Source organism: Ursus maritimus, unplaced genomic scaffold (assembly GCF_017311325.1).
Source record: "Ursus maritimus isolate PB19 unplaced genomic scaffold, ASM1731132v1 scaffold_14, whole genome shotgun sequence".
Taxonomy (NCBI): Eukaryota; Metazoa; Chordata; class Mammalia; order Carnivora; family Ursidae; genus Ursus; species Ursus maritimus.
Window position 1 is genome coordinate 6,923,676 of NW_024423786.1, and position 22,150 is coordinate 6,945,825.

General features: G+C 40.3%; 1 protein-coding gene across 5 annotated transcripts in view; it reads right to left on the minus strand.

Moving 5' to 3' along the window:
• Positions 1 to 22,150, minus strand: part of ATG7 (autophagy related 7) — a 233,446-nt gene that overhangs the window by 45,025 nt on the left and 166,271 nt on the right. For 4 of the 5 annotated variants that reach the window (XM_008697881.2, XM_008697877.2, XM_040628443.1 and 1 more), the window contains one exon: positions 12,429 to 12,627. The exons of the other annotated variant lie outside the window; for it this stretch is intronic. In XM_008697881.2, coding sequence (XP_008696103.1) covers positions 12,448 to 12,627 — 180 coding nt within the window. In that variant the 3' untranslated portion in view covers positions 12,429 to 12,447. The remainder of the gene's footprint in view (positions 1 to 12,428; positions 12,628 to 22,150) is intronic. 5 annotated transcript variants of the gene reach the window in all.

The following is a 22,150-nucleotide window of genomic DNA, read 5'->3' on the forward strand; positions in this document are numbered from 1 at the left end:
TTATTATTGCCCCATCTTATTCTCAAAGAGGTTAGGTGACTTTGCCGAAGTCACACAGAGAGTATAGCCAGGAGTCAGTTCTAGACCTTACCACCACCACACCATGTGCTTTCTTTCCAGCATTTTGAACACTCTGGACGGCAGTCCCACCCCCTGATTTCTGGGAAGGAGAGAGGAGGCAATGGAGGTTGAATCAGTCACCAATGGCCACAGATGTAATCAATTATGCCTATGTAATGAAGGCTCCATAAAAACTCAAAAGGATGAGTTCAGAGACCTTCCAGGTTGGTGAACTGTTCCAGTCTCATGTACCACTGTGCTGAGCCCCAAACCCCACAACGACAGAGCTCCTTTGTTCAGGTCCTCACCCTATGTATCTCTTCATCTGGCTACTGATTCATATCCTTTAATATCCTTTGTAATAACTCAGTAATCTAGTAAGATGATTTCCGGAGTTCTGTGAGCCACTAGCAACTTAATTGAACCTAAGGAGGGGGTCATGGGAACCTCTGATTTATAGCCTGTTGGCCAGAAGTATGGATAATAAAGTGGACTTGTAACTGGAATCAGAAGTAGAGGGCAGTCTTGTAGGACTGATGCAAGCTGATATTATCTTTGGATAGATAGTGTTAGAATTGAGTTGAACTGTAGGACACCCAGCTGGTGTCAGAGAATTTCATGGTGTGGGGGACCTCTCCCCCAATAGGAATTGGGTACTAAATCTTTAATGTCTACATTGTTACTTCTTGACTTCATGATTTTTTCCCCCTCATGTCAAAGCATTGTGTATCTATTTCCCATTTTGGTAAATGAGGATTTAGCTATCTTCCACTAAGCACCCCCATACCCTCACAAACTCTTACCTTCCCCTCCTTTCACCTTGTCAACATAACTATAATTCCATTTAGATCAGTATCTAATTGCTGTATCAAGCTGTGCTGTATAATATGCCATGATTACTTTTCATCTCTTCTACAAGGTTGTTTTCCCTGGAATTAACAACTATCTCTTTTGTTTTGCTTTGTTCTTAAATATTTACCCATAATTTAATCCCAAACTTTCTGCCAATTGTCTAAACCTCCTAAATAAATGCTCAGACTCATTAGATATTTCATTTCCTTAACAAAATCTGAGCTGGAGCCTTCTGCCCTGATCCAGTCTGTTGCAGTTGCCCTTATTGCTTCAGGTCATCCTGAAATTTCCCTTCACCATTATTCTGAGGATTCCTCTGTCTCCCTCCTGTGTGCCATCCACCTTTTCCCATTTACCGTGTCTTCTTCTTTCTTGGTTTATTTTTGTTTTTCTAGAGTTCATCCTTCAGTGGTTTCCTCAAAAAAGGTGAATCAAAGGTAAATTTCTGGAGAGATTGCAATCTCTGAAAAGATCTTTATTCTCGCTTCCTACTCAATTAACAGTTTGATTGGATACAGAATTGTAGATTAGAAATAATTTTCCTTCATGGTTTGAAAGCATTGTTTCATCTAGCTTCTGGTTTCTAGTATAGTTCTTGAGAAGCTGAAAACCATTCTGATTTTTGATTCTTTGTGTATGACCCTATTTTCCCCTCTCTTTAAGTGGTAGCTATTTTTTGACCCCGCTGTTCTGAAATTTCATCATGATGGGCTTTGGTGTTGGTCTATTGTCATTCACTGTTCTGGCCAGTTAGTAGACCCTTCCAATCTACAATCTTGAAGCTTTCAATTTTGGGAAAGTTTCTTTAATTCCTTCTTTTTTTTCCCCAGTGTGTTTTCTGTTTTTCTTTCTGCAACTTCTATCATCTGGATGGTGGCACTCCTACCCCAACCCATAATTTGCTTATCCTTTATACCCTATTTTTCATTTCTTTGTCCTTTTGCTTTAATTTTTGGAAGATATCCTGAATTTCAGAGTCTACTCCTTCTGTTGAATATTAAACTTATTATGTTTTTAATTTCTGAGAGTTCTTTTTCATTATCTGAATATCCCTTCTCACGGCCCTTTGTTCTTGTTTCATGAATATAATCTTTTGTTTCAATGAGAACATAAAGAATAGAGGAATTTTTTGGAGAATCTAAAATTTTCATCTCTTGACATAGTCTGTTTCCTCCAATTCAGTTTAGTCTCTGTCTTTAAGTTAGATGCCTGGAAATACTTGGTTTCTGCTCCTATTTAAGGAGTTACTCAAAAGCTGTTTGAGGTGTACTGTGGACTCCACTGTAGGGCCATCTGGCTGAGCTATCACGTCACAGAGCTCCTGATATTTTCTCTTAGGGTTGCTCAGATTCCCTGGAGATGGAACATCCTCCCTACTGTCTGGAAGGCATTTAAACTTGATGACCCGTGTTGCGGGAACCCACTGTGGGGAGGTCTGATCTCTCTGTATTTGATACGTAAACATTCATTCAATCCATGTTTTCAGTGCTATATAGCCTACTTTCAACTCTGATATGTCCTTGTCCAGGAACTGTTTTACTCTAACCAGAAAGTAAACTTTTAGTTTCCTACCTGGAGCTGGGTAGACAGCTGTCCTATTGTGCAAAGCTAGCATGAGAGGCTAGGGATCTAATTGCCTCTTAAAACATCCAACCAACCCTCCTGTTTTAAGCCTCATATTTACTTCCCATCTTCAGATGCATCTACTGTCCCCAATTCTCAAGTCTTCAGGTAACTCTGTGGAAACTCTTTCTGTCCATCTCTCTTAGTTAGTTTGGACTGCTATATCGAAAACATCACAGGCTGGGTAATTTAAGCAATAAACATTTATTTCTCACAGTTCTGGAGGGAAGTTCAAGATCCAAGTGCTAGCAGATTTGGTGTCTGGTGACAGCCTGCTTCCTAGTTCATATATGACTGTCTCCTTACTGTATCCTCACATGATGGAAGGCCAAGGGGGTTCTTTGGAGTCCCTTTTATAAGACCACTCCCATTCATGAGCAGTCCACCACCATGACTGTCACCTCCCAAAGGCCCCACACCTCCAAATACCATCACGCTGGGGATTAGTTTATAAATTTTAGTGGGACACAAACATTCAGTCTACAGTACCATTTTCCAGACTCCAAATTTTTTGTTGCCATTGTTTGCTCTCCTATTCTTTTTATCTTTGAGGGTTAAAAAAATATCCCTTTACTCTCAGGCTGTTATAGGAAGGATAAAAAATAAACATGCTTGACCTTTTCTTGTTTTTCTTTTTCTTTCTTTCTTTCTTTCTTTCTTTCTTTCTTTTCTTTTCTTTTCTTTTCTTTTTCTTTCTTTTTGAATAACACATTCATATGGTTCAAGCTTCAGGAGGAAAAAAGATTATATAATGAAATCTCTCTCCCATCCTTAATGCCCAGTCACCCAAAAACGCTCCTAGGAAGAAACCAAAGATGCAATTTCTGGCATCCCTCAGCCTACCTTAATCATTCTAGATTTTACTCTATATTATCAGCCTATTTGTATCATCTTAGACTTTGCTTTATTGCTATAGCTCCTATCATATTGTATGAAGAACTTGAAGAAACAGATAAAAACCTGAAGGAGGCTAGCCCTTTGGGGGAGGATTAAAACAATGATAAGATTTATCTTTTTTATCCCTTCTATTTTATGTACACTTTCCCACCTTATATGGCCCTGTTCACTGCCTCAGACATCAAGGAGTAACCACAAAAGCTTCTCCCCAGCTACTATTAAACCAGCTCTACAAGAAGGGATCAGAGAAATTGTTTTCATGTGAATGACTAATACAGCCTACTCTGCCATTCTTCCCCTGAAGTGGCTGAATTTTCACAGGAGATAAAACTTAAGGCCAAAGGAATTAAACTCCAGTGGCTGCCATTTTGGGAGTCACCCAGGACAACAGGTCACTTTTGCCAAGATGTGCTGTTAATGGGACTATGCTTACCAGGAAAATAGGGTCAAGCCAGAGCAGACTCTCAACACTAGACGATTTTCAAACTACGCAAATGCCAAAGAAGTTATCTCTTAATATAGTGAGCACCAAAGCTGAATAGGACAACTGAAACATTCATACATTAATAAAGATGCTGCTTATAGTAATTTTCCATCTAAATAATAATGTTGGGTAACAGTACTGCATAACAAAATTACCATGAAGTAAACTTAAAATAAAAATTATCCATAAATTGTACTTTTTAAAATGAGTGTCTTAAAAAATGTAACTGAAACCAAGACAGCAAAATGTTAGCTTCCAGTTCTGTGATAAAGCAGATGGTATCAGATTCACTTTCTTGCCGTAAACAATAAAAACTTATCAAAATATATAAAATAAGCTACAAGGCTCAGAGAGTAACCAACACAGAAACTCAAGCAGGGAGCAATTGTTTTGATAGAGGGACAAGGCAGAAATAAGTTTGATGCTGCTAAAGTGGCTGAGATTTGGGGAGCAGGGTGGTAGAGATGATTGAATGTTAGGGAGGGAACCCAGAAATCTGCATGGAAATTGCCCTTGGATCCTTGGCTAACTCTTGGGCTACTGAGTGGTGGCTGAGACTCCTAAAAGTCTGGGAGAAAGTATGTGAAGCTGAGACTGAGTAGAAATGCCAGGCATTAAATAGTATTGGAAAGATGCTGGATTTGGGGTGACGGCAGAGTGGAAGACATAGGTGAACATACCAAACATTCACTTATAACTCAGAAAAGCCACCCATAAGATTTATCAATCATACTTAGCAGTAAGGGGACACTAAAATAGATCTTCCCTAAATAAGGCCTTCTAGTAACTTAGCTGACTGAACAAATTTAAACACTCTGTAGAATAAGATGATACAGATAAGATAATCTAAAGTAAGTCTAGTATTTACAATGTCTGGCTTATAATAACTATTTACTAAATATTACTCCCACCCCCCGAAAACTGTAAAATGTACCAATTATCAAGAGATAAAAACAGTGATTAAAAGCAGAGTTGATCCAGATATTTGACTTAGCAAAGACTCCAAAATAACTATGATTAATATATTCAAAAGAAAAGAGATAGAAAAACCAGATGAAAAAATAGAATATTTGAACTTAGAAGCCACAAAAATAAAAAATCCAAAAAACTTCCCAGAACTTCCAAAAACAATATCAGAGATTAAGAACTCACTGGATGGGTTCAACAGTGGAGTAGATATGCAGCAGACTGGATTAATGAGCCAGTAGATAGGTCAATATTATATATACGAAATAAAGCACAAAGAGAAAAGGGAACAGAAAAAGCAAAACAGAAAGTAATATAGAGTTGAGCCATAGTCAGATGATCTAACATTCATGCAATTAGACTCACATTAGGTAGAAAAAGATAGAATGGAAAAGAAGACAAATTTGGAAAAAATGGCAAGTAATATTCAAAAGCTGAGGAAACATATCTACCCTACAGATTCAAGAAGCTCAGTGATCCTGAGGCAAGACAATAAACAGAAGCAAACCTAGGTACATCACAAACTGATAAAAAGCAAAGATAAAGAGAAAATCTTAAAAGTAGCCATGGGGGGGGGCGGTGAGGGGGAAGGACACATTACCCTCCAGGAAACAACAGTAAGAATGAATGTTGATGGAGGTTAAAAACATGCTACTAAACAATAAATGGCTCAACGAAGAAATCAAAGAGGAAATCAAAATTACATATGGAGACAAATGAAAATGAAAACATAATGATCCAAAATCTTTGGGATGCAACAAAAGTGATTCTAAGATGGATGCTTATAACAATGCAGGCCTACCTCAAGAAGCAAGAAAAATCTCAAACAACCAACCTAACCTTATCCCTAAAAGAGCTAGAAAAAGAACAAACAAAACCCAAAACCAGTAGAAGGAAGGAAATAATAAAGATTAAAGTAGAAATAAGTGAAATAGAACTAAAAAAAACCCCAACAGAACAGATAAATGAAACCAGGAGCCGGTTCTTTGAAAAGATCAACAAAATTGATAAACCTTTAGCCAGACTTATTAAAAAAAAAAAAAAAAAAGAGAGAGAGGACTCAAACAAAATCAGAAATGAAAGAGGGGAAATAACTACCAATATCACAGAAATACAAAGGATTACAAAAGAATATTATGAAAACCTATATGACAATAAATTAGATAAACTAGAAGAAATGGATAAACTCCTAGAAACATATAACCTCCCAAAACTAAATCAGAAAGAAATAGAAAATTTGAACAGATCGATTACCAGGAATAAAATTCAATCAGTAACAACAACAACAAAAAATCCCAACAAACAAAAGTCCAGCACCAGAGAGCTCCACAGGTGAATTCTACCAAAAAAATTTTTTTTTCTTTTTTACTGGCTTCTTAGAGTTTATATTCCACTTGGTATAAGACACACGGTTATAGGGTGTCAGGAAAGCTTGCATGTGGCATGGATAGTAAGAGTGAGGCTCTTTCAACTTCCTTTTTGGTGTTCTGCCGTTTTAATATAAAAGAACCCAATTGCTTCTGTTTGCTGCAGCCTGTGTAGTCTACGGGGGAGGGGAGGAGTGGGGGAGGAGAATGGCTCTGATGAGCCTAGTGCCTCCTGAAGCCTGGTGGCTCTGGAAGCCACTCAGGATCAAGGGCTGGTGTTGGCTTTGCCAGGCTAGCCACGAGGCTGCTTCCTCATGGCTTCCAGAGCCAAGTCACAGGTGACTGTGTCACTGGAGGCCTGGGGAGATTCCAAGCATTCTGGGGACTCTAACACTATAGGCATGAATGGGACAGTGGATTTCCCCAAAAAGAAGCTTGCCCACCAGTGATCCAGGTGGGCCTTGGGGAGACTGGGGTGGTGGAGGATGGCTTCCCCAGGATACTCTGCACTTCTGCAAGAGCTGTTACTGGAAGTGGAACCTAGGCGGTGCTGGTAAGAGTTGTGGGTAGCCACAAGTGAGCCACTGGAGGCGATGGCTGCCAAGCTGTTGCCTGTGAGTTGGTGGTGATCCCTGGAGGGCCTCAGCCTGTGATCATAGGTGGCAGGGATAGGGACACTAGGCTATGGAGCATTTGCAGAGGAGACTGACGAAGGCCACTCAATGACCGAGGCAAACATTTAAAGAAGATCTAATATCTATTTTTCTCAAACTATTCCCAAAAACAAAAGAGGAAGAGGAGTTTCCAAATTCATTCTATGAGGCCAACATACAAAAAACAGATGAAGATACTACAAACAAAAAGAAACTACAGGCCAATATTTCTGACGAAGATAAATGCAAACAAATATTAGCAAACCGAACCCAACAATAAAAATCATTCACCAGGATCAGTGGGATTTATTCCATGGATGCAAGAGTGGTTCAATATTCACAAGTCAATCAATGTGATAAATCACATCAATGGGAAAAGATAAAAACCGTATGATCATTTCAATAGAGGCAAAAAAAAAAAAAAGAAAAAAAGCATCTGACAAAGTACAACACCCATTCATGATAAAAACCCACAACAAAGTAGGTTTAGAGGAAACAAACCTCACATAATAAAGGCCACCTAGGAAAAACTCAAAGTTAATATCACCCTTGGGGCGCCTGGGTGGCACAGCGGTTAAGCGTCTGCTTTCGGCTCAGGGCGTGATCCCGGTGTTATGGGATCGAGCCCCACATCAGGCTCCTCTGCTATGAGCCTGCTTCTTCCTCTCCCACTCCCCCTGCTTATGTTCCCTCTCTCACTGGCTGTCTCTATCTCTGTCGAATAAATAAATAAAATCTTTAAAAAAATATATCACCCTTAATGGGAAAAAACCAAGAACTTACCCCCCAGGGTCAGGAACAACACAAGGATGTCCACTCTCACCACTTTTATTTAACACAGTCCTGGAAGTCCTAACCACAGCAATCAGACAAGAGAAATAAATAAAAGGCATCCAAATTGGTAAGGAAGAAGTAAAACTTTCACTATTTGCAGATGACATGATCGTATATGTAGAAATCCCTAAAGACTCCACCAAGAAAACTACTTTAACTGATAAATGAATTCAGTAAGGTCACAGGATACAAAATTAATATAAGAAATCAACTGCATTTCTGTACACTAATAATGAAGTAGCAGACGGAGAAATTAAGAATACAACCCCATTTACAACTGCACCAAAAATAATAAAACACCTAGGAATAAACTTAACCAAGGAGGTGAAAGACCTCTGAAAACAATACTCTGAAAACTGTAACACATTGATGAAAGAAATTAAAGATACACAAGCAAGTAGAAAGATATTTCATACACACGGACTGGAAGAACAAATATTGTTAAAATGTTCATACTACCCAAAGCAATCTACAGATTTAATGCAATCCCTATCAAAATATCAACAGCATTTTTCACAGAACTGGAGTAAATAATCCTAAAATTTGTGTGGAACCACAAAAGACCCCAAATAGCTGAACCAATCTTGAAAAAGGAAAAAAAGAACAAAACTGGAGGTACTAAAATCCCAGATTTCAAGAAATACTACCAAGCTGTGGCAGTCAAAAAGTATGTTACTGGTACAAAAATTGACACATAGATCAATGAAAAAGAATGGAGATCCCAGAAATAAACCCACATTTATACAGTCAATCTTCGACAAAGGAGGCAAAAATATGCAATGGGAAAAAGACAGTCTCTTCAACAAATGGTGTTGGGAAAACTGGACAGCTACATGCAAAAGAATGAAACTGGACCACTCTCTTACACCATACACAGAAATTAACTCAAAAATGGATTAAGGACCTAAATGTGAGACCTGAAGCCATAAAAATCCTAGAAGAGAGCACAAGCAACAAGCTCTCCAATGTGGGACATAGAAACATTTTTCTAGATATGTCTCCTGAGGCAAGGGAAATAAGAGAAACTATCACAATTATATCAAAATGAAAAGCTTCTGCACATTGAAGGAAACAATCAACAAAACTAAAAGGCAACCTAGAGAATGGGAGAAGATATTTGCAAATGACACATTCGATAAAGGGCTAGTATCCAAAATATATAAAGAATTTATATAACCCAACATCAAAAAAACCCAAATAATCCAATTAAAAATGGGCAGAAGACATGAACAGATATTTTTGCAAAGAAGATATCTAGACAGCCAACAGACCCATGAAAAGACATTCAATATCACTCATCATCAGGGAAATGCAAATCAAACCACAATAAGATATCACCTCACACTTGTCAGAACGGCTAAAATAAAAAACACAAGAAACAACAAATGTTGGCAAGGATGTGGAGAAAAAGGAACCCTCTTGCACTGTTGGTAGGAATGTAAACTGGTACAGCCACCCTGGAAAACAGTTTGGAGGTTCCTCAAAAAATTAAAAATAGAATTACCATACGATCCAGTAAGTCCACTAATAGGTATTACCTAAAGCGTATAAAAACACGAATTTGAAGGGACAAATGCACCCCTATGTTTAGAGCAGCATTATTTACAATAGCCAAATTAGGGAAGCAACGAAAGTGTTCACTGACGGATGAATGGATAAAGAAGATCAGGTACACACACACACAGAATATTACTCAGCCTTAAAAAAGAATGAAATCTTGCCATTTGAGACAACGTGGATGGACCTAGATGGTATAAGGCTAAGTGAAGTAAGTCAGAGAAAGACAAATACCACATGATTTTACTCATATGTGAAATTTAAGAAACCAAACAAAGAGAAAGAGACGAATAAAAAAACAGACTCTATCGAAAACATGGTCACCAGAGGGGAGGTGGGTGGGGGGATGGATGAAATAGGTGAAGGGGATTAAGAGAACACTTACCATGATGAGTGCTGAGTAATGTATAGAACTGTTGAATTCCTCTGTTGTATGCCTGAAACTAATATAACACTGTATGTTAACTATACTGGAATTAAAAAAAAAAGTGGGAAAAAAAAGAATGTTGACTTAAGAAAAATTACACAAAGTAAAAGATTTTAAAAGTTCTGAAGAAAAAAAAAGTCAACCAAAAATTCTATACCCAAGGAGGATGCTCTTTAGAGGGAAGTGTGCAGTAAAGTGCTCTCAGAAGAATAAAACAAATGAGTGTTCATTTCTTGTAGAGAGTTGCTCTATGAATAACACCAAAGGGTATGATGAATCTAAGATAGGGTGTTCTTCAGGCCCAAGGGCAAATGCTCTGATATGGAAGTATATAATTTTAAGAAGGAATCAACAGCTCCAAAATGTAAACATATGGATAAATATAGAGACTACTGACCGTTAAGAACAATAGTGAAAACAATGCCTTGTGGGGTTCATCACTTAGTAGAAATAAAAGATACTGGAAGTGTAATAAAAATGTTGGCAAGGGGAATTGGAACACACTTTAAGTTTCTTGCTTGTTGGGGTCAATACTGAGGTAAACTGCAATAGATTAATTTGGAAATTTCTGAATAACCACTAAAGAGCTCAAGCCCCACTTTGGGGGTAGAGCTGACTTAAAAAAAAAAAAAGAATAAAAAAATGAAAGATGTTTAAAAAAATAAATAAAGTCAGAGAAAAGGGAATGAAGGAGAAAAAACCAGAGCAGATAAATACAAAACAAATGACAAGAGAATTATACCTAACTAAATCAGTAATTATATGTAAATGGCATAAACAACCTAATTAAAAGACAAAACTATCAGACTGGAATTTAAAAAACAGAGATGCAACTAAAAAACCCAGCAATTCGCTTTTCAACAGGTTGAAAATAAATGATTTATACCATGACAAATAACAAAAAGAAAGTTTTTGTTATGTCAATATGAGAGAACTAGATATTAAAGTAAGAAGTATCATGAGAAATAACTAGAGACATTTCACAATGATATAAGGTTCAATGCAACAGAAAGATGTTACGGTACTAAACATTTACGCATTAAATAACTTAGCTTTAAAAGAAATAAAACAAAGCTGAGGATAAAAAGAAGGAACAGACATATCTATGGCTATCACTAGAGATTTTAACACACCTCTCTAACAGAAGCAGCAGACAAAAAAATCAGTAAGGATACAGAAGATTTGAATATGACTAACCAACTCGGTTTAACTGACATACATACATAGAATAGTATATGCAACAACTGCCGAATGGAGATCCTTTTCAAGTGCACATGGCACATTTACCAAAATAGATTATATTTTTGGCCATCAAGTGATCTCAACAAATTTCAAAGGATTAAAATCATGTCTTCTGACCACTGTGGAAATGAGTTAAAAGTGCAAGAACAGAAAGATGAGAAAACTCTCCAAATGACTGGAAATTAAACACATGTCTAAGTACCCCATAGGTCCAAGAAGAAGTCACAACAGAAACTAGAATCAAGCTCTAAAAGCTAACAGGGCCTGTCCAGGGCCAGGACGGTCAGGCATGAAAAAGAGAGGGGAGGATGTTCGCTCTGGAAGGGATCCTGGGCAAAAGACAAATCCTGTTTTACGCTGGAAGGGACTGCCGTCTTAGAAAGGTCAAGTGGCGTGCACAAGGTCTCACAGATAGTCAAGAGGCAGGGCAGGGACACTAAATGCCGGCTCCCCGATTCCAAATGCAGAAGACTTGCCCCCTTTCCTGACTTGAGCATGTGCAGAAATCAACACACGAGAGTTAAGACATGTGGGATGACTCTAATTTTAATGGATACTCATTTCTTTCATATGCCTCAAACTCTTGTCCTTATTTAGATATTTATGCAGTTACTTCCCCATTATACTCCACTTTGGTGTTTCTTGTTTTCAAAGCCCTAAGTATTGATACAAATACTGCTGCTATTTACCTCTGGTCTGACCTCAGTTTGACAAAATGAGTAGAAATAGAAAAAAGAGTTAAGTAACAGAAGCTGCCTTCTGTCTACCAATCTGCCCTTTGTTCATTCCTGACCAAGTAGCTGCCTTCAAATTATCCTTTCCTTCCTTTTTTCTGTCGCTATTGCCTCCTCCTGACTCCTGCTCAGGCCTCCAGCTGTCCCTTTCCAATTCATGTCTTTCCTGGCTGCCAAACGCATTTTTCTAACAGTCCCTGCTGTGTCTCTTCTCTGCTTAACACGTTTCTATGTGTTCCCCAATTCACCAGGATGAAGTCCATTTAAAATGCTCCCCAGCCTGCCCTCAACCCACCTACCTTCCTACCTTTCAAGCTTCATCTCTCTGCACCATCTCCACATGCGCCCTACCCATCGGTTACCTGCAAAAGGCAACATCTGTGTCTTTGAACTTGCTATTCTCATTGTTCATCTTCTCTTGTTAGCCCTTTTAGTCTAAAGCTGAAATGGCCTCTCTTCCATGAAGTCTTCCCTGTCCCCAAACTGGAATCATTTCCCTCTTTGACACTTTACCCTTCCCCTGTACGCATCTAGCGGCCTTTATCATATTTCTGGCATTACAATTACAAATGCATGTGCCTGAAGCCTCTAGCACCAGAACACAATCTTACTGAAGGCAGGGCTGTGACCCCTATACCTAAGCTTGATACCAGAGTAAGTGATTGCTCCAGTATCTGGGGTTACAGAGGGTAAGCCTTTTCTAACACAGAAGAAATACAAACATCAGCTTACCTGCCATAAATACAGGTGCCTAGAAGGGATGTGATGGGTGGAAGTCAAATGGTATCACCAGCAGGCCAGGACCGCACCACAGTGCTGTCTGATGTTCACAGTGGGTACTCTGCTGAAAGGTCACTTCCTCTATAAGGTCTGCCCACCTTCTAGAGGGCCATGACCAGAGTCTAGTGAGATGTGCCTGAGGGGCCGTAGCCTGGTGAAGTACAGTGGGGTAGTAAATCAGTAGATGGCCTCAGTCATTAGGAGCTTCTCCAAGAGGAACTTTTCTTCCCCACAAATACATTTCAACTTCAGCAGGTCTGAAGTAAAGACCTGAGTTTATTTTAAAGGAAAAAAAAAATTCCCAGGTGACTTAATGCACCATTCTCCAAATTAAAAACCCTGAGGTAGGGGCGCCTGGGTGGCACAGCGGTTAAGCGTCTGCCTTCGGCTCAGGGCGTGATCCCGGCGTTCTGGGATCGAGCCCCACATCAGGCTCCTCTGATATGAGCCTGCTTCTTCCTCTCCCACTCCCCCTGCTTGTGTTCCCTCTCTCGCTGGCTGTCTCTATCTCTGTCAAATAAATAAATAAAATCTTTAAAAAAAAAAAAAAAAAAACAAAACCCTGAGGTAAACCAAAGCGCTATCTCTCAGATAAATATCCGCTTCTGTGAATCATGAATTTCCAAAACTGAGAGACAGAACTATTTGTTCAGTCTGTGGATCAATGAAGGATACAGCAATAGTGAGAAAAGGCAGTGCTGTGTGCACAAGGAACAAGTGCAAGGATGTTTGTTGGGGAATTATCTGTATCAAAAGCTTGGAAACAAATGTTTTTCAACAGAAGAATGGATAGGTTTTCAAATATGTCATCAATAAAACACTCTGCTCTGGTGAACATGGCTGAACTGGGGTTGCACCTAGCAGCATGGATGAATCTCAAAAATATACTCTTGAGTGGAAAAAAAATAGTTGTGTAAGGATATGTACAACATGACACCATCCATATAAAGTTTTATGGAAAGTAAGGCGATACCTTATGTAGGGAGACATCACACACGCAGCCAGGGTATAAAGGCACACAGAGCAATGATAAGGAGCATATTCAGAGCGGGGCTTATCCCTGGGGAAGGGGAGAGGGAAGGCCTGTGAGCAGGGAAGGGGGGCTGGGGCTTCCACCAAATACTCCAGTCGCTCTTTTTTTTTTTTTTAAATTAAAAAGATTTTAAATTATTTTTTATGTTTTTAAAAAGATTTTATTTATTCACTTTAGAAATAGATGGAGACAGTGTGAGAAAGTGAGAGAGAGCATGAGCAGGGGGAGGAGCAGAGGGACAGGGACAAGCAGACTCCGTGCTGAGCACAGAGCTCCATACGGGGCTTGATCCCAGGACCCTGAGATCATGACCTGAGCTGAAATCAAGAGTCGGACACTTAACTGACTGAGCCACCCACGTGCCCTATCCCAGTCACTCTTTGGCTGAGTGTGGTATATATGCTTTCATTACATTCACTAAGTCTTTTTGCATGCCTGAAGTATTTCATAATAAGGTTAATAGTGAAAAAAAAGTTCTCAAGTATTCTATGTAAAATCTCCAGCATTAGGTATTTTAATGCTCTGAGGGCAAAGGATAAAATCCACCATGAGTTTATATCAGTCTCTTTTAAGTAAGAGGTGAACTGGGTTCCCTGCCAGGCCTTGCATGGGCAAAATACCATTTTTAGTGAACCTTGCCTACTCCTCCCCGTCTTCCTCCCCGACTCCTCAGCTTTAAGCTGCCCTGCACCCTTTTCTTCTGAGAGCAAGGAAGCAGATCAGCTGCAACCCACCTGCCCAGTGTAATGAGTCTGACACCTGCCACAGAGTCCCGAGTCCTCATGGGCCTCTCAGGCCACTGCAGCGTCACAGAAAGAATCCTGCAGAGATGGCTCAGGGAATGTATGGTTACTAAGCTGTGTCACTCGTCCAAGTCCGTGGACCTCTCCTGGCCTCGGTGGCTTCATTTTTAAAGTGGATGGTTTGGATCTCTTGGGTACATCCCTTCCAGCTCTGAAATCTTTGGCACCACAAGCTGCATCCAAAAGACTTTCAGTTCTGGTTCTCACCAAGGAGGAAACCTCTCGATCAGTTGCCTCTTGCCCTGAACTCTGACACTGGGGAGTTTCACTGGTGTCAGGGTGAGCAAGTTATTTATTAAGAGCGATCCAGAGAAATGCTCTCCCACTTGCCTGAGTCACAGTGAAAACAGGAAGCCCACACCTTTTTCTTCTGAGGACCATCCCATGTGCCTAGCACCTTTCACCAGCTGTAAAAACGCCTGCATGAAACCCCCACAGAGCCAAAGCCAAAGGGCGCTGTGTGCGGGAGGGGGCGGGATGTCAGGGCAGGAGGCATGCAGGCTGCTTGTCCACAGGAAACCCGCAGCAAAGTCTGGACAGTCCAAGGACGAATCGTCCAAGAAATCTGCCTGGAGATAAGGCACTTCCTAAGTAGTCTCTGACCCCCGGGAATAAATTACTTCATTGATCCAATGATGGTACAACAGTAAAACTGAGCATAGGACATAGAGTTTAAAATAAAATTATAATAGTTTCCCCCTTCCATTAAGATAGAGAATGGAAGCACATATACAAGATTACAAACTGAGTCTCCTTCCAGTCCTGTCCCCAGCCAACCAGTTTTTTTCCCCAGTAGCATCCACTGTTCTCAATTTCTGGTATACTCCTTAGAGTTCATGCATATACAAACATATAAACACACACACATATGGCCAAAACTGATGCTTCATGAAATAATTCCCCCATCCTATTCCCATAAATATATTGATATTTTCCCACATTTTTCTCTTAATCAAGGTAGTTTGACATTTTAGTTTGTGCTATATTCCTTTGGATGATCCACATATGGTTCTTAAAAAAACATACTTCACATGTCCAAATTCTGGTTTTTGGTAACTTTTTCTTTTGAAAAGTTTCAAACTTGGTGAAAACATGAATCAATACCCCTATCCTATTCCCATAAATATATTGATATTTTCCTGCAATTTTTTTTTTAAAGATTTTATTTATTTATTTGACAGAGACAGCCAGCGAGAGAGGGAACACAAGCAGGGGGAGTGGGAGAGGAAGAAGCAGGCTCATTGGGGAGGAGTCTGATGTGGGGCTCGATCCCAGAACGCCAGGATCACGCCCTGAGCTGAAGGCAGACGCTTAACCACTGTGCCACCCAGGCGCCCCTCCTGCAATTTTCTCTTAATCTATGTTTATTTTTTTCCCTGAACCACTGAAAAGTATACTGCAGACATCATGACACTTATCTTCTGAATACATCAGCATGTGTTCTGTGAGAATAAGGGCATCCTCCTACACACCTATAATAACATCATCACACCCATGAAAATTAACATTAATTCAATACTATCATCTTAATATGGAGTCCATATTCAAATTTCCCCAACTGTCTCAAAAGTGAACCTTGCTTTTCAAATTTACTACTCTAACCAGGAGAGTTTTCTGTACCATTCAAATAGAAACTCCTCAATCTTTGTGACAAGTAAATAATAATGGCTAACATCTATTAAGTGCTTACTGTGTATAAGGCACTCTTCTAAGATTTTTCTTCTGCTATCCCTGGGTTAATTTTCTTTCTTTCTGTTTCTTTTTTAAAATAATGCCATTAAGTTTGATGCATAATTTCTTTTATTTTCATTCATTTTTGTTATTCATATAAGAACTTAGGTTGGTGAATTTCCTAAGTACTATATTAGCTGTGTCAAAAAAAAAAATTATGTGTAGAATTTTCACATTATTTTCTAGATAGTCTACAATTTTCACTTTGATTTCCTCACTGACCCAAGAGGAGTTTTTAAAATTCCCAGTGGTGTTTTATTTTTTTGTTTTAATTTTTAATTTTTAATTTAATTTTATTTTTTTTAAAGATTTTATTTATTTATTTGACAGAGATAGAGACAGCCAGCGAGAGAGGGAACACAAGTAGGGGGAGTGGGAGAGGAAGAAGCAGGCTCATAGCAGAGGAGCCTGATGTGGGGCTCGATCCCACAACGCTGGGATCACGCCCTGAGCCGAAGGCAAACACCTAACCGCTGTGCCACCCAGGCGCCCCTCTTTTAATTTTTTTAAATGTGTGTTTCTTAGTTGTATTATAGAGTGATCAGATATGTTTTCTTGTGCTATTTCTACTTTTTTTGATATGTACCATGCTTTTCCCAGTGTCCTACTATATGGCTAATTTCTGTGGCAATTGAAAAGAAAAAGGTTTATCAATGCATCTGCCTTATCAAAACAGGTTTTTTTTTTTTAAAGATTTTATTCATTTATTCATTCGACAGAGATAAAGACAGCCAGCGAGAGAGGGAACACAAGCAGGGGGAGTAGGAGAGGAAGAAGCAGGGCCATAGCGGAAGAGCCTGATGTGGGGCTCGATCCCATAAAGCTAGGATCACGCCCTGAGCTGAAGGCAGACGCTTAACCGCTGTGCCACCCAGGTGCCCCCAAAACAGCAGTTTTATCTCTCTACATCCATACCAAATTCAGCATGTTAGAATTCAAATATTTTTATATTTTTGGCCTGGGAATTTGAGGCATTTCATCCTTACCAATCTGTCATGCAATTGTGCTTAATGTTGGTCTTACATGGCATATCGCTTCTACTGAATTAAAGAAACTTAGCAATGGAAAAGAATCGAAAGGACATTTAAGCCAACCTCTATTTAGTACAGGAATTTCCCTTATAGCACCTCCAAAAGATTTAAATTGAATGGATTTAACTTGAATTATTGCCATGCCAGGAAACTCAGTACACTGCTGAAGTTGTGGTGCTTCTGGCCTCTATCAGATGGTCAAGGATTAAAGCCCTCATCAAGTATTAAATTGGCTATCCACTATGAGGACTACATGGCTCAATGCACTTTGGAGAACACACAAGAGCAGGTTTATTCCTCTAGAGCTGTGGTTTCCAAAGTGTGTGCCTGGGGGCATTGCAGTGAATTTGCATCATAGGATGGGACATACTTTAAATTTTTCAGGAAAACATGATACACAGTATCTGTCAGGCACTGCAGAGACTACCAGATTGAGGTAGTTTGACATTTTAGTTTGTGCTATATTCCTTTTGATGATCTCATATCTTTGCAAAGCTGGGGTTCTGGCAGTTGTATCATAAAAAGTATTATGTGAACATCAACATAGAACAGGAAAGGATTGTGGCAGTGTCCCATCTGCAAGCTTTGGGAAGCTGTGCAGTACCCAACAGGAACATAAATCCTATTAAATAGTAAATAACTGTGGTTATTTCAGAATAAAACAGTGATATTTTCTTTCAATTTACGTGCAGTATTTTTTCAAAGAGCTAGTAATTGTTAGGTCAGGACTACTTATTGAGTCCTAACTGCTTCATAAATGAAACTTCTGTGTATTTCTTTTGGCCTTATGGGTTCTGTGAAATAATTCCTGAGACTCTGAGAGCACCGTCTGAGAATTTCTCTGGGAGCTCATAGCTGAGTTTCAGAGACCAGAACTCATGACAGCAATGCAATCAGGATGTCAAATGTTACGGTGACACACTCTCATAGAATCAGCACACGTTTCAGGAGATCAGAGTGGAGGAAATATAGTCAGACTGGAACACAACACAGGACAAACAAGTGGGACTGGCCGGGCCCGGTGGGGTGGGAATGCCTGAAGCACAGACAGGAGAAGGAGAACCTTTACAAGAGCAAAGAGGATCGGGAATGAATATGGCCTGGGGTTCTGGAGATAGTGAAGACACTGGTCTGGCGGGGGGCCTTGGAGGAGAGCTAAGGAGTTTAGAGTTTTGATCCCAGCAGTGATATGTTAAAAACCAGTGTTTTAGGAAGATTAATCCAAGTGGGGTAGTAGATGGACTGGAGAGTGAGAAGGTAGGAAATTATATCACATGAAATAACAATATGCCTATATAGGACAAGCCTGATAGACTACACAGCAGGTGTCAGGCCCCTCCCTCAGCAGCCACACTACACAGAGTCCACACTGTAAAGTTCCCAAAGTTTTAGTTCTAAGAACAGGAATCATAGCCTTTGATTGCATGCTTGGAACATTGCTGTTTTAGGATTCTTTCTAACTGGGACACACTGGAATTGAGCTTACAGAAATTCTGCTTCGAGATCATAGCCTTGCTTCTAGAAAAGTATACAAAAAGAGGGGTTAAACATAGAAGGAAAAAATAGTGGATCGAGAGCCAGGATACTTGGAATTCAATCTCATTTTGACCAAAAACTCACCAAAGAGTAGTCCTAGGCCTCCTCGTCTTCACTCTTAAAATGATGGCTCTATGATGTGAGACATGAAGAAATTCTAAATTGCTAAAGAGGGCTATCTGAGGAATCAGGTCCAATCTTTTTGTAGATAAGTAGGGCCAAAATTGTGGTTTTAATATTTCATTCCAATTTGCATGAGGCATTTATATCAACATAGGGCTCTATATTATTAAAATATCATAATCTGGGCTTCTGTAAACTATTATTACTATAATAGCAGTGAATGTATACAATAGACGGGAATATTGGCAGAGACTTCTAGGGAACAAAAATCAGCCTCATGTACCAAAGCTGCCCCATTATGACGACTCCCAGACAACATTTAAAATAAAAATTAAGCAAATGATCTGCTTTGTGTCTCGAGGGAATAAACAAGCTCTGTATAACCTGCATGAAGACAGAGTAGGAGCAAGAAGACAGCGAGAAGACGATGGAAAATCAGGGGAAATCAGGGAACAGAATGACTGCTTAGAATTTGACACAGTTACAAACACAAGAAATACCCAATAAACACCACATCAGAAGGGACATTAGGAAAGTCCTATGGATTTGTGTTTATTTTACTTTAATTCAAGCAATGACAGCTTTATTTTTCCTTTCCAACTTCAGAAGGAATGATAATGCATCCTACGCAATCAGCCCATAAGGCACTCCTGATTCTTTACTCAAATTGGGTAGAAGATCAAATGAGACAGTACTGGAGACCCCCTAGGCTGATGGGATTATTAAATGTCAGGACTTGGTGATGAGTCACAGAAGATGTCTCTGGCTTTTTAAATGGCCCCCGGATATTGCAGTCTCTTTGATAGCCCCAAAACATCTTTTTAGAGGCACTGGTCTAGTGGGGGCACCAAGTCTCAGTAGCCCGCAAAGAAGACCAGGATAAACATGGCCACAGTAGGCTTCCAAATGCAGCTCTGGGTTACAGCTTTTGGTAGGTTAGGTTACAGTGGAGAAGGTGGGGGTGTGGTAAGGGAGGGGGAAGAAAAAACATTCTCTCATCCTTGGGAAACTTGCAGAATGACTTTCCTGGATGAGTTTGTTCAAGTGAAATCTCCACCTCCCACCCTTGCTTACAGGTCAGCGAACCTATTCACAGATTAGGAAGTGACCCGCAAGCACCGGAGTGAGGAGAGGGGCGTGGTGGTGGAAACGCTTGGAGAGAATGCCGCATCCTGTTTAACTTGGCCTTCCCAAAGTTTCTTTAGTTAAAGAGCAAAAACGTCCTACTTCCAATGGCCTTTCCGTTCATAAAACGGGCTGTTCTCCACATTTACGAAACCACTCTCCCTGCTTCACTTCACCTCTCCTGCATTAATCTCATCATCTGTGAGACAGAGAATGAGCCCTAACTTACTCACATCATAGCACCATTGTGTAGAAAATGCCTGAAAATAAAAATGCAATACACCTGCAAAAGGTAACACAATACACCGTTAAGTCCTTACAGTGCAAATGAACTGAGTCAATGTTCCCTGAATACGCTCTTCATCTTGCTGTTGGCCACTCAAACAAGAGGAAATAAAGGATGAATGTGGGAAATAAAACTAGATAAAGTATGCTGGTGGCCAGAACTACAGAAGGGCTCTCTAAAGCCACATTTATGAACAAAGGCAAAACACAAACTTAGTGAGAATGATGGCCACTGGGACCAACACCTTGAAGTGTTGGAAAGTTTAGAGAGTTAGCATTAGTACAAATGCAAAACCTTCGACAAGGCTGCAGGTGGATAAAAAACCCTCGTTGCCCATGTCCTACCAAGGTGCCTTTCCCTCGTGGCCTTTAGGAAACTGCCTATGACTCTTCTACAGCAGAAATAATTTTTGAGTGGTTTGGTCTGGGCACCCCCACTGCTTGTCAATATCACCAAGGTTGTGGGGTTGGGGTCTCCGTCACCCTGTGTCCTTGTAGGAGTCCATGTGAGAGCAAGGGTGCCCAAATCTCCATCTGCTATAGTTTCCCACTCTGTTGCCGCACCCTATCTACCCACACTTCTCTCTCATCATCTCCCAATCCCACCCCATGCCTGCCTACCTTCACCTTGTGCTCCTCAATTCTGTCACACTTCAAAATCCATGACAGTGCCTGCCTCCTTCCCCAGATGTTCTAGCCCATGGCCATCTTACTAGAACTCACCTGAGCCTGTGCTGTGCACCTATGAGCAACCATAGAGTATCAGGGTTGGATGAGGCCTTACAGGGCATCTCTTCCAAAGCTCTACAAGGTGCAAGAATCCCCTCCACAACCCCTCTGACAAGTGGCAACTGGGGTCCTACAACTGGTATGAGGTCCATCCTCCATCAATGTGAGTCCTCCACACCCACACATGGGCATGAGGCCACCTATTCCTTCCGCTCAGCAACTTCAAATGTGGGTAACGGAACGAGAGACTCTTCTCCTAACCTCCCCTAATCGTAACCCAGCCTTCCAGGACACAAGCCTCATGTGCCTCGCACATGGGACAGCCTTCAGGTATCTGAGGATAGGATATGGGCATCTCTTCTCTTCTTCCAACTAACTACTCATTCTTTTATTTAAGAATGTTCCAGGGGCGCCTGGGTGGCTCAGTCGTTGGGCGTCTGCCTTCGGCTCAGGGCGTGATCCCGGAGTTCTGGGGTCAAGCCCCACATCGGGCTCCTCCACTGGGAGCCTGCTTCTTCCTCTCCCACTACCCCTGCCTGTGTTCCCTCTCTCGCGGGATGTCTCTCTGTCAAATAAATAAATAAATAAATAAATAAAATCTTAAAAAAAAAAAAAAAAGAATGTTCCAGGTAACATGATTTCGGGTCCTGGTTCTCAATATCTCTCAGCATCTTTAAGTGTGGTCAACTGAAGTGGGGTCAGTATTGTATCCAGGCGTGGGCTCTGGCCATTCAGTTTTGAGAAATGAGAGTTCACAGTGCAGAAGCTGTTTGTCATGCCCCTTCATACCACTGCTTCGCCCACCCTGTGCTGGCAAGCATCCACAATCTCTCCTCCCAGGTGTTATTCATCGTGTCTCCCCCATTCTAGACTCACAGGAACTTTTATTTTCTTTTTAATAATCTAAGGACTTACACTTGTGCCTGCTATATTTCAAGTTTCTAGGTTCAGCCTTGCGTCTGTCACTATCTCTTTAGATCCTGATTTTGGTGCTCTTCCAGGTTTAGCATAACCCGTGAATTAGCTAGATGTGCCAATTTCGTCCTAATCTAAAACATGGATAAAAATGCTGAAAAAGACAGTTTTGAGGACTTACTACTTTTGACATATCATCATTCCTTTGGGCTGCAAACTACATTATGCAATACTGTGCATATAATAAATGCTACATACATTGTTAAATTATTCCTAATTCTCTCCCATATATGTTATAATTATATTTTCATGGTAATGATGGAATTTATCTCAATTCTTTCTTACTGGGTTCATCTTCTCTCT